The sequence below is a fragment of the Stegodyphus dumicola genome, chromosome 1 (assembly GCF_044657685.1).
Source record: "Stegodyphus dumicola isolate Sdum_Otavi_A_Nest chromosome 1, ASM4465768v1".
Classification (NCBI taxonomy): Eukaryota; Metazoa; Arthropoda; class Arachnida; order Araneae; family Eresidae; genus Stegodyphus; species Stegodyphus dumicola.
Window position 1 is genome coordinate 254,404,668 of NC_140768.1, and position 13,114 is coordinate 254,417,781.

The 13,114-nt window shown below is 34.5% G+C and overlaps 1 protein-coding gene across 2 annotated transcripts in view; it reads left to right on the forward strand.

Moving 5' to 3' along the window:
- LOC118186312 (protein tiptop-like) overlaps positions 1 to 12,687 on the forward strand; it is a 331,058-nt gene extending 318,371 nt beyond the window's left edge. For both annotated transcript variants that reach the window (XM_085827356.1, XM_035356397.2), the window contains exon 2: positions 4,847 to 12,687. In XM_085827356.1, coding sequence (XP_085683482.1) covers positions 4,847 to 8,346 — 3,500 coding nt within the window. In that variant the 3' untranslated portion in view covers positions 8,347 to 12,687. The remainder of the gene's footprint in view (positions 1 to 4,846) is intronic.
- Positions 12,688 to 13,114: the final 427 nt, after the last annotated feature.

Consider the following 13,114-nt stretch of genomic DNA (forward strand, 5'->3'; position numbering starts at 1 on the left):
AAAATATATGTTTATATGAATTAAATATTCTTGGATTTGACTTCCTATAATTTTATAATTGTAGATGCGAAATATTTAGTCTTTGTTTTAAAATAATTAGCTTATAGGTTTTACGACAAGTTTTTTTCTTCGCGATAGACGGAAACGTCAGAGAAATAAAAAAATGAATAAAACAAAACAAAACCTTAATTTCTAGATATAGATGAATCTCTGCAATTGCATGTAGTTTTAGTGTGTCTATCGCAGTGTAACAATCCATTGTTTATTAGTTCAGCAAGAATGAGTGAGCCACTAATAATAATTTATTGCATATGACTGGTAGAGACACTCTTAATAAAATACTTGCCGTTTGAGTTTTGGCTTTCGGGCAGTAGATTTATTGTTATTTATTGTTATCTTAATTGTAATTATATACAATCCTGAAATAACTTTGTACAAAAGTAAAGGAAAATTATTTATTTGTTGAGTAGATTGTCGCAAAATAAGGAAACTAAACAATTTGCATGCTGACAAAACCGCTAACTGCTTAAACCTTAGGTTGTAGGAAATAGTGGTCGACAAAATATGTTGTTATACCAATACTTTTTTTTTACATTGAAATTAACAGTTTAGAGCAATACAAAAAGTACAAACGTGCTTTCGAATCCTTACGAGGACTCGTTTGTGTTTGAACCCTAAATCGAACCTTTTTGTTATTTAAAAGTTCGTGGCAAAATACATGAGGATGGTGGTCTGCACAGGGAATTCTCTCGTATTTATATTATATATTCGGTAAAGTGGTTGAACTCAATACATTCGGTCCTTTCAATATTAACCGAACCTAGGACGAATTTCCAGTATTTTGCTGTCTTATCGACTCGAACACTGAATCGAGCGGGCTTCATGGGCCATTCTCGTGATTTTCCCTATATGTAACGTATTATGCGAGCCAGTTTCCCTTAGAAAGTTCACCATGAGGGTATCCCTCCTCTTAGGCAGATAGCGCTAGTGTGCTTTGCCATAATGAACTGAACCGAACCGGACTCGAGCACTGCTTTTATCAACTTATCATCTATTGTGATGGAAATTCAGGCATCGAAAAACTATCAGGTTCTTGAAATACTTGATATTTAAAGAGAAGGAGACGTGATTGAAGTACATAAAAGAAAAAAAGACACAAATAATATCTGTATATATGTCAAACGATTTATGTAAAATATGTTAAAAACACTAGATGGCTGTTCCTTACTTTAAGTTCAGGGCTTTGATATGAAAAATTGTTAAAATTTATTCAACTTTAACTCTCGTTTCATAACTCGGCACAGATGTCATGCGTATAATATCAAAATCAACCCAATGAATTTAAGTATGTCGAACATTGCTACAGTAACCCTCTAATTTGAAAATGGCCTTCCGGGGAAGGGTCAATAGAGAAATATTTTAGCGTTTCAAGACATGCTATCTATATGCTAATTCAGGGCCCACCAGTGGTCGAACGCCGAAGTCGCTGAACACTGGTATTTCAGTTCGGGCTTAGAATCTCAATGAATGTGCTAGTTGCATGGGTGTTTTCGTGTAACGTGTATACGAACCTATTTTCTTAGAAAGTCTTCTATGAATCTAAGTATCATCGATTAATAAAATATTATCTCTCAATATAAAAAGTCTCCTCGTACTTGCATTAGAACAAATCATAAGGGAAAACGGATTGGGTTTCAGTGAGTATTCCGAACAGTTGTTAAATTGTTTTATTGTTAAATTATGGTATTTATTTCCCTCTGGCAGGTGAACAACTGGGTGGCTAGTTTGAGGCTTTGATGAAGAAACATATTTAAATATGTACATATATAATATACATTCCCTTTGCGGCTGGCCTAAAACGGGTATTAATTTGACTCGCCATGATAAACAAAATTTGTACTTTTTGCCTTTTGCAAAAAATGCATTTAAAAAAGTAATAGGATTTGTTTACTTCAATACATTCTTTGAAGTTCTAAGCTTTTCCGTTTTCTTTCATTATTCGATGTATTTATCTTTCTGTTGTCTTTACGTGTTCGATATAACACAATTTTTTTCTGTCATTTAAATTTTTTTATGTATTATTGCTTGAAAAATGAGAACAAATTCAAACTTGATGGTAATCCTATAAATAGAAAGCTTTTTTTTCCTCCCCTTGAACCATTTTTTTTTTTTTTTTTTTTGGGATAGAACTGTGAATAGATGTACTGTAAATGAGATCATTCTTTCCCAGAATACCCTCAAACCCAGGAGACTAACTAGCCTTCTATATTATCCTATTAGTGATATTCTTCAAACACGTACGTATCCTGCATGTTTCGACAGTAACGCTTGCTTTTGTTCAAACAAAGCGGAAAAGGGCAAAAATATTTTTTTTACCCATTTTTGTATCTTGCTTTACATATATGATTAATATACGTAGAGAAGAAATGTACATCTTGTTCTTTTCCGTCATTTTTTAAGCACGATGAAATTGGCTTATTGTCACATTCTTTGAAATGAGCTTTAAGCGCTCTGAGAAAAGATGTCTTGTTTTGAAATGCTAAATAAAAAGTGAGTTAAAAAATGTAGCCTTTGTTGTATGGTGGTTTATGCTGCACGCTTCTTTTTCAAACCTTTCCACTGATCTACGCTGAATGGCGGTTTTAAACCTTTTAGTTTCTGGGATACCTCATTTTTAGAATACTAATCTACGCATAAAAAATTCAAAGAATTTTTTTTTTTTTTTTTTTTTTTTTGTTTCGTATCGAAACCGCTGTTTTGATTACCAATACCCACAACAGATAGCTTCCAACATTTATCTAATTTTCCTTCTCTAAGTTTCTTCTTGTTATAATTTTTTTAGTTGTTTAGAAGTTGTTTATTTCTTTGACAACCATAAGCAGGGCTAAACTGTTTTAAACGAACTGATTTTGCTTTGCTTTAATATTTTAGCATAGGTTTATCGTGTGTCATATGTACATTGCCATTACAGATTTAAATAATTCATACTCATTTCATTCCAGAATCTGAGGTTAATTCTAATGCGACTAATGAAATTGCAAAAACCGTCATTATGACTAGAACACCAAAATCATGCTATACGTATGTTTGGCATTTCTATTTTGCAAAAATTTTCTGATGCTTAAAATGAATTAGAAATATTTGTATTTGTGTATGAATTTATTTTTCCTTTTATAATGGACACAACATGATTATATTTATCAGCATTATTTCAGCTAATGTATGATGTCATCCAGCAGCTGAGGACGTTTCGCGCTGTTGGAGCAATTTTCCATTTGTAGTCACCGAAGTACCTGCCTCAAGCATTATTGATTGGTATATGTCGCTTGTACGGACTATTTTGCACATTTAGCTCTAATTATCCATGTATTGCGAACTGGTCCAATTAGCTGACAAGGACTAATAATGTAATCCGTGATTCAAATATCTATCCGATTTCGAGCTATGTTGCATCTCGAGATATAAACAGTCGAATGCTCGAGCAGCATTTGTATTGGTAATCTACTAAATAATGTCAAGTCTTACATGTAGAAAATTTACTAGCTTAATATTGAGTAACTCCATATTCAGCGATCTTGTAAAGATATTTTCTTTTTTGTTTGACTTTTATAAATGCGATGTAGAATTTGAAATATTTCCACTTTTTTTTTCTTTCTATGTAATGCTTGGATAATATGCTTCGATCGTATGTGCTCGATACTATGAGAGACAAATTATGTTAATTATTAGTGAAATTATTTAGTGAAAATGAGATGTTGTTTTATCCATTATCCATCCTTTTATTATCGTATTATATGCATAAAAATTACATTTCATTCTTGTTTATATCAACAAATGACAATATAAAGTGCAATCTCATGCAACACTAATAATACATTTAATGTTCCTTAAAGTGTTGACAGACCTTGAGATTTTTATCTCTTTTCTTTATGCGGTTGTCCTTAAGCATGTTTAAAGGCATAAAGTGTGCATGTGCAGTTTGCTCATGTACACTTACTGCAGTGTGCATGTGCAGTAAGTGTACATGTGCAGTTTTATTTAAATTTTCTGTGATATTCTGCCGGTAATAATACTAGTGCTATGTTTACAACAATGCAATAGAGTCTTCTATTAAAATGAATTTTATAATCAAATTCTAGAATTGCAATATAGACAGAGTTATGCTATTCTAATTTCTCTTTTCCTGCATGAATCGCTGGGGAGAATTACTTAGTTATTTGTCATATATCGTGGTATACTGATTCAATTAAAAAGACCAGTGTCAAAATTGTTTTTAATTTGTAATTAAACTAGTCAAATATAACCATCTATTTTTAAATAGGCAAAAAAATATGTGCAAGCTTTTAAATTTATACGATAGGTGTTTAAATTAATGAGTTCACGTATATATTGCGATCTTAAAGGGAAAATTTCTAGTTTGGGAAGAACTATTACTTAATACGCTAAAATATGGCTATGTCGTGATTATTGTTTAGGTTTTAATTTTCAGAAAATCAGTCTTTTATAAATTTCTGATGCTCTATACGATTTGCCTTTTCCTGTACAAGTAAGATTGATATCAGTGTCACACTTTTCTCTCTTTCTGCTTTTCTGTTTAAACAGTTTGAAAGACTTAACCGAGATCTGTCTAGAAGAAAATAAAATAAAACTAAAACTTGCCAGTACCGTATATTTTTCATATTAAACGTTTGCTTGGAATCTTTGCATTCAGGCTAAGATTCTTATATGCAAAATCAAATGTAAAGATCTGAATTACATGAATTTGCTAATTATTAGCTATATGTATGTATTTAATTGTTGTAGAGGTCTTTAAAACTTATTTATATATATATTTTTCTCTTTGTAGGGGAGGATGGAGATCAAAATAAGGATAAAAATTCTGATGATCCATCCGAAAATGTGTCAGGAGAAGGTGATGAGCCTGACGATCAGCAAATAGAAAACAATAGTAATTCGACTCATTCAAGTCGGAGTGCAACGCCTGAGCTGCCACCTCCGATAGCTCCACCTGTTCTGCTTCCACCGCCACCACCTCCTCCTCCTCCTCTGAAAGACGAAAGCGAGATGGACTTATTAAATAAAACGCCTATTCCCATTATGGACATATCAAGAAATGCGGTTGCCAACCCCGAGCTTATCCAAACCGCAGAAGAAGAAGAGGAAGATGGGGAGGAGGATGTGGCATCGAGCCTAGCTACCGAAGAAGATGCTCCTCTAGATTTCAGCCTCAAGAGGTCAACTGAGGATGAAAGCACAGACGATGACAGGTCCATGACACCCAATGGCCTTCATCCGCCATCCATATCGCAAGATGGGCCTCTGGACTTGTCTGTGCCTCGTAGACGAAGTAGCAAGAGCATCGATGGTCCGAGACAAGCCAAAATGGCTAAATTGGAGACAGCCCTTTCGATGCCTAGTAGTCCATGGGGTTACAATGCGCCGAAACATTCGCCAAAAGCTTTAGCTAAGACTGCAGCAGAGATCCCGATGTGGAATGGAAAGGTGAAATCAGAAAAGCGAGACAAAAATGCGATTTCTGCTGCTTCATCGAAACCTGTTTCGCTCAATCGATCAACGGTTTACCACCCTCTTTTACACAAAAACACTAGCCCTCCTCTCGACCCTCTCAAAATGGTTGAGGGTCGTAAACACAGCGCCAGCGGGTCTAAAACTGATCCATATAGACCTGCTGGGAGACAAAATCCATGGCAGAGTCAGTGGATGAGCCGCAGCAGTGAACAGACCAGAGACGTTTTCACTTGTGTTTGGTGTAAGGAATCATTTCGAAGCTTGGATGACATGACTGTGCATATGAAACGATCTCCTAGATGTGGAATGGCTGGTATGCAAACCACACTTCCAGCGACTTCACCTACGTCTTCAACCTCTGCACTGAACCACCAGCCACCACCTCACCAATCTCCATTGCCTCCAAAGTGTTCTACATCATCTTCATCTACAGCTGGTCCAGCAGCGAATGCCGTTATCAAGGAAAATGTTTCGCTACCGAGGAAACTCGTCCGAGGGCAAGACGTATGGTTAGGAAAAGGTGCTGAACAGACGAGACAGATACTGAAGTGTATGTGGTGTGGACAGTCTTTCAAAACTTTGGCGGACATGACGACTCATATGAGGGTAACACAACACTATACTAATATTATCAGCCAGGAACAAATCATTTCCTGGCGTACTCCAGAAGATAAGATGGCTGCCCAATCTCAGGTTAATGCCGTGCTCACTTGCAAAGTGTGTGATCAAGCATTTGGTAGTCTGAAAGAACTCAGCTATCATATGGTAAAAAATTCACACTACAAAGAACATATATTACGCTCAATTACAGAAGGAGGAGGTAGGCGTCGTCAAACTCGAGAGCGAAGAAAAAAATCTCTTCCTGTTAGAAAGCTGCTAGAATTAGAGCGAATGGAATTGAACAAACAAAATCCAACGAGTTCTAGTGACCTCTCTAATCAGCCAAAAAATGAGGTAGTAGATGGTAAAATATCATGTGAGGAATGCACTGAAAAAGTGGATGCCAAAGACTTTGTACAACACATTAAGAATTGCGCTCAGGGATCAAGATCTCAGCAATCAGTAAAATCTTCTCCAGGTTCGGAAGGGGCCAAATCAACTAGTGCCAGCGGCGATACAAATCCTGATATTCCAACAACATCGGGAGCCGGAACCGTACCGAGCTCATCCCCTCTTTCAACTCAGGAACTCCCGCCCGATGATGCCAGTAAGAATGTTGGCGGTCAAATCATACAACAAGAGGACAGTATGTGTGATAGTGTGGAAAGTACAGGAAGTACCTCCGTCTTAAATGCAATAGAAAAGTTAATAGAGAAGAGTTTCGAGAGTAAAGGTCGTAGAAATGCTGTTTCTACCGGTATTTTGCAACGTCTAGGCATTGATGAGGAAGTATATCCACCCTGGCATCCATCGAGCTCTCCCAGCGCGTTTGGTGTTCTCCGTAGCACTGTTGATCTTCAAAGGAAATCCACTTCTCCTCTAGGTAGGCTACACGATTTTAAAATGGAGATGGCAGATTTTTCCGGTTCCGAAAGTCGCAGTAGGTCTTCCTCGACCTCAGAAAAGCATCCGAGTTTTGACGATCATTTAAGACTAACTTTCGGGCTGACTGCTAAGGACGTTATGAATCGCGTTTCAACGCCAAGCAGTGCATCTCAGTCTTGCTCACCTGTGCATTTTCAACCAGAATCTCCGGCTGATGATCGGAATCCAGTTTTTATGACCAAAGAGACCACAAATTCGAATGTAGCATCAACATCTCATGGCGTTGTCCCATCAAGAAATTCATCGCCCAAAGATCGTTCAGTTACACCTTCTTCCGATCGTGACAGTACTGACAAAATTGTAGCCAAAGAGAATGAACAGTCAAAAGAAATAACTAGCAAGGAATCGGATGAAGCCAACTGCGAAGAGCGCGAGGACAAATCTGCGATATCTGATGACGAAAAACCTGTCGACTGCAGTCGAGAAGCAACGCCAAAAAGTGAGGACAGACAAACGCCATTATCTAGGAGCTCAAGCTGCGAACCGGAACTTGCTTTATCTACAAGTCCAGCTGCAGCTTCCGCGATTTCTGATTCGCCTGACAAACAATCCAGAAACATTCCCAAGAAAAAGAGAAATTCGGAAATGCATCGAAAGTCTCACTCCTCTAGCAATAAACGTCGTTCATCGCATTCCCATAGGAGGAAAGATGCGGAGATAGGCCATAATGATGGTGGTTGTGACAGCGCTTTAGGTTCTCCAATGTCAGCTCATAGTGAGGTGACTTCTCCTCGTCAGAAGCAGCACACTGACGCTGCTGCTGGTGATCATCCACTGAAAGAACTTCAAAAGTTGTTAGACAAGACAGATGCTCATCTTTCAAGGCCTAGCTTACCGGCCACCCCTGGCTCAATATTAGCATTCAGTTGGGCTTGCAGTGAAGCTACTACTTCGGACTCACTTATGAAGTGTGCCTTTTGTGACACTCACTTCATCTCAAAGGGGGCTTATAGGCACCATCTAAGCAAAATGCACTTCGTCAAAGACGGTAGCTTAGCTGAGATTGCAGCCGCATCAACGTGGAAGCCACCTTCAACCTCAGGAAACAGCAAAATTAGTGCTCCTCCCGGAAGCAGTAATAGCAGCAACGGGTGTGGCGGGGTCGTAACAGCTGGGGGAAGCCGGACAGGAAACAACAGTGGCAACGATCCTGGACATCCAGCATCCCCCCAGAAAGAACTTGTGCCACCCACACCCGTTGATGAGAGCCCTCATTCCAAATTTTTGAAGTACACCGAACTCGCCAAACAGCTCTCGAGCAAATATGTGTGATTATTGAATATGATAGAGAAACATGCGTATAAATATATATATATATATAATTATAAAAACGGTGCCTCCAATAATAATTTGCCAAGTTTTCTTTTTTTATTGGGATCTATTTGTGACCCAGTGATACATAAAAAAACAACTGGTGCTGCTGCCTGGCTGTATACATCCAGTTGATAGATAATAGACATGACACAGACGCACAAAGTCTGCTGGACCTCTTGTACATAGCTATAAATAACACTCTACTATAAATAGCTCTATAAATATATAAATACTTATGTATGACTGAAGTCTATTGTTCTGGTCTCTATCACTGGCAATTATAAATAATAAGTTGAGCAACAAGCACTCAGTTAGGGATACTTTTATTTACTATGCTTTCAGATCTCTATAGAAGATCGGACAGTGTTCCAATCTGTAATTTTTTCTTTTCTCTCTCCAGCATTGACATGTTGGAAGCACATTTTAGCTACCGATTTCATGGTGCAGCTGTTTGAAATTGAGGTCACAGTTTTTTACTTGCCTTAATCGTTCGTAACTGTCACAACATTATAATGAAGTGTTAAAAATTATTTTTATTTAATTAGAAATTGAACGCATAATTGCCAAATTTTCATCTGGAAGATTTTGGTTGCTGAATCTCCCTCCCATGTGTGTGGCGTTTTGTGATTGGTTAGGGCATAGACTCTTTTTGATGTCATTTTTCTTGTGCATCAGATTTTATATGGCAGACTTAATTAGCAAATCACACTTTAGTAATTTATCCACATCTTAAACATTTAAAGTAGTTACAAAACCCCCAAAATGGGATCTGAAAGAAAAATAATTTTAAAAATTTCATATCAAGATCAAACAGACCAAAATCTTTTAATAAAATTTGCCAGTTTTTTAAACAACACATATCTCCATTAATGTTATTAATCATAGCATTGTACATCATTTAAATAGGATTACCTTCATATGAGTTTAATATTTTTTTGTGTAATAAAGGAAGACATGCGATTACTTGTAACATGTTTGAAATTATTTGGTATGAAGTATTTAACTATTATGGAAGGTTTCTGAGATATAATTAAAAAAATATACTATTAATAATAAAATATTAACATAAACTGCGAATTTTCAGTTACACTGAACTAACTTTCCGAATTTAGTGAGAATAATATTACGTCTTTTTTATCTTAACATATGTTAATTTTTATTCATTAAACATATGTTAGTAATTAGCAAGTTTTAACAAATATAATTTTTACTTAAACATTTTATGGGTCCAAAATTTTGAAAAAAATTTTGCAAAAATAAAGCATTTTTATTAGAAACGATCTGAAAATTTCTTTAAAGAAACAGACTGTTTTCTTCTTAATTAAACCGACGAGAGAAAATCTTAAATTGATTTAATTTCTGCTTTTACTCTCAAGTTTTAATACCTTTTAGATGTATAAGCTTATATTGTACAATGCTATGCACAGTGTCAAAATTCGTCCATTTTTCAAATATTTTCATTAATTAATTTTCTTTAAGTGTATGAATTAATACAGATAAGTGAATAACCTTCATTGCTGATATAGCTGAATAATACCTTATATGGTCTGCAAAAAACCTTTAAAAGCTGTTGTTTTTCTAAATTTAATAAGCATATATTAAACAGATTTGAATAGAAATATAAGCTTGCCTGTGAATCAGTGCTAAAAGTTGAAATAAAATGAGACTGTTAATACATTCCTTATGAAGAATTCGAGATAAGATTGTGATTATATTTTTGAATTTTAACTTATGTGATTAACGTCAGTTAGCTCAGGTGTTTGACAATTTGTGAGTTATTTGTTTGCATTTTTATTCTATTTTAGCGTCTTCATTTTGAGAAAGGTTATATGAACAGTAGTTACGAGTTTGTAAGATTAATTGTAAATGGAATTCTATGGAAGTCAATTCTAAAATGCATATAGTAATTGGATTACAATGCTATCTTAATAATTATGTTTTTAAGAATGCAGTCAGGACATTATATATTTTTATTATGTAAATAAAGAAATAGGAAATTAATTAACTTACACTGTATTGTAATATAATTTAAAAACTTTTATTACAAACCTGCCAAAGTTTTTTCTGCAATTCGGAATTGCACTTTGACGGTTGTTGCTTTGTAATAAAATCTTATATCAGTTATTTGCTACTATTTTCAAAATTATATAAATCAACAGAATTGTGATAAGTACTCTGATTTTAAGGCAATGTAAATCAAACAAGCGCCTAGTCAAAGTGTAAATTGACATTGTCCTTTTAGAATCCCTACTTCTGTAGTGTATTATACTCATCACTTATCACCAACTGTAAATCAGTACCATCGGTGTGTATTTTTGTTTCAAATCTTTAAAAATTTCTGCACTGTTCATGCGCCAGTGAGATATCATCCAATATTTCAATTAGACCTATGACTGTACAGCGCGAATAACAAGGAAATGAAGAGACAGAAGATAATGTGATTTTCTCTTTGCACTTAGTGATTCACTTTCTGGTATAACAAGCTACCGGAAAGAAATAACGAAGATGAAGGAAAAAAAAAACTCTTTTTAAACACTCTCAGGATACTACTGTCTTGTGTGTCCCTAAAAAAACCCTACAAGTACTTAACGTTCGAGTATATCCTGGAAGACACCAAAGCCTTCATGTTCTTTATTTTAGTCTGGAGTTTTAAATCATGCGGCAAATTTTTACCTAATGCATTTCTATTAAACTTAATTATTATAAAATACTTTTATATTTTTACATTGAAAAGTTTCCATAAATGTCTGTATGTATCCAGAAAGTGTGGCATAATTTCAGAAATTATTTGAGTTATGATTTATGACCAGAGAATTATACGTACTTCTTAATTGTAGTTATATCCATGTAAAATATATACTTAAGTATATATAGTATAAACTATATATATTTAAGTATATATAGTTTATAAGTACTGAGTTATAAGTACTTAAGTTTATAAGTACTGAGCCGATTATTGCCGTTTCAGGTGCACAAGATACATAGAGAGACATAAAGTTAGACTAGCAGCGAATTATCACTAAGTCTAAAACTTTAACGACAGAGAGTTTAGAAGATTTAAATAAACCTTTTTATTAAATTAAGACTTGAACATAAAATGCACTACTTGTGCTCACAGTTCAGCCATTAACTGGCGACGATGTAACTTTAAGTTCAGATTTAAAATAACCTAGTTGTCAAATTATTACACAATTTAATTTAACGCGAAGTTGGCTCACAAATCTAACCGTCGTAGATATTTAAATATCAGCAGTTACAATGCAAGGCCGAAGACTACAAATATTATCTGAGCTAGCATCAACTTAGTAATGTTACCTCGAGAGGCAAGAAACGCTCTATCTTACAATCTAAACACCTCTTTAAATACTTGCGAATTGATTTGTATTCTGGCATACAAACGGAAAGTAGAAGTGACAATAAAGGCCTCAATCATAATAACTGGTTAATTAAAGTCATGAAAACTCTACAAGGTACTAATTATTATATTTCATTATGCATTTTGCGCGCAAGAATATTATACACGAAATTTCTGTTCTGTAAATAACTTTAGAATTTCTGAACAGTAAACCATTATTGTGCTGTGTTTCCAAATTAAGACATCTTAAAATATTTAAAAGTTAATAGGATTGTTTAAGTTTATAAAATAAAACATCGTAATTTATCTGTTTTTCCGAAGAAATATCTGACATAGGATATAAATTATAAGGATCACGTTGACAGAACAGAGAAAGTTCTAGAAGTGGAAAACCTTCAAAATCAGTTTGCATAATGCAGTGTGCTAGTGTTCTGATGATGTAAGGTTTTTCCCATTTTTATCAAATTACTGTGATGAATCATGCAATTTTGTGATCAAAGGTGATTGAAATTTTCCAACTGCTTATAAAGTCTGAATTAAAATTGCAGAATGGTGTAACAATGTTATGGTTATTAAATTACATTCCTTGTTTTTTGTCTTTTACAAAATGCCTTTTAGTAATATAATGTAAATCAGTGAATGAAAATATTGCACAATGAAACTGAGGACGAATATTCTATGCAATTTTTTATACGACGAGAATAAAGTGCTGAATGGCTTTGGTGTTTTCCCATTACGTAAGAAACACCACCTTACCTTAAGTTTTTTGGTGTGTTGCAACCCTATTCTGAGGAGTGCTTCCAATGCATTGTCACATGTATATATGATCATTATTCGTTATGAAATGTACATCTTTATATTGTTATTATTTATTACTAAGGTCTATCATCAACTTTCATACAGGAAGATCTATTAAAGAGGCTGTTTCCCGCTCCTCAGAAAAATTGTCTCTTTGTCATTATTCCGTAACACATTTTCTCACATGAATCATTGTTAAATATCATTTTTATGATCGCTGACATCACTATCATTCGCAATGAGAACTGAAGCTATTGTTTATTATAAATACTTACACGCAACTATTCTCAACAAACATTTAGGAAACGTAATCTTAAAAATAAATTGTATTTGCTTATCGGGTAATTAAAGTTTGTTTATTTTTTTAACTACCATGGTTTTGACAAAATGTAACGAATCAAAAATGTCATGACACGGCAATTTTTATTTACTGAACAATTAAATTTTATTTATTTAAATTTTGATTTAAGCATTCGAATAAAGCAAGCAAGTTAGTATTTTAGTATCTAACATTATTTATTAAAACATTTTCTTATTAAATTAAATATATTTAACATTTCTTTCAAAATAAAA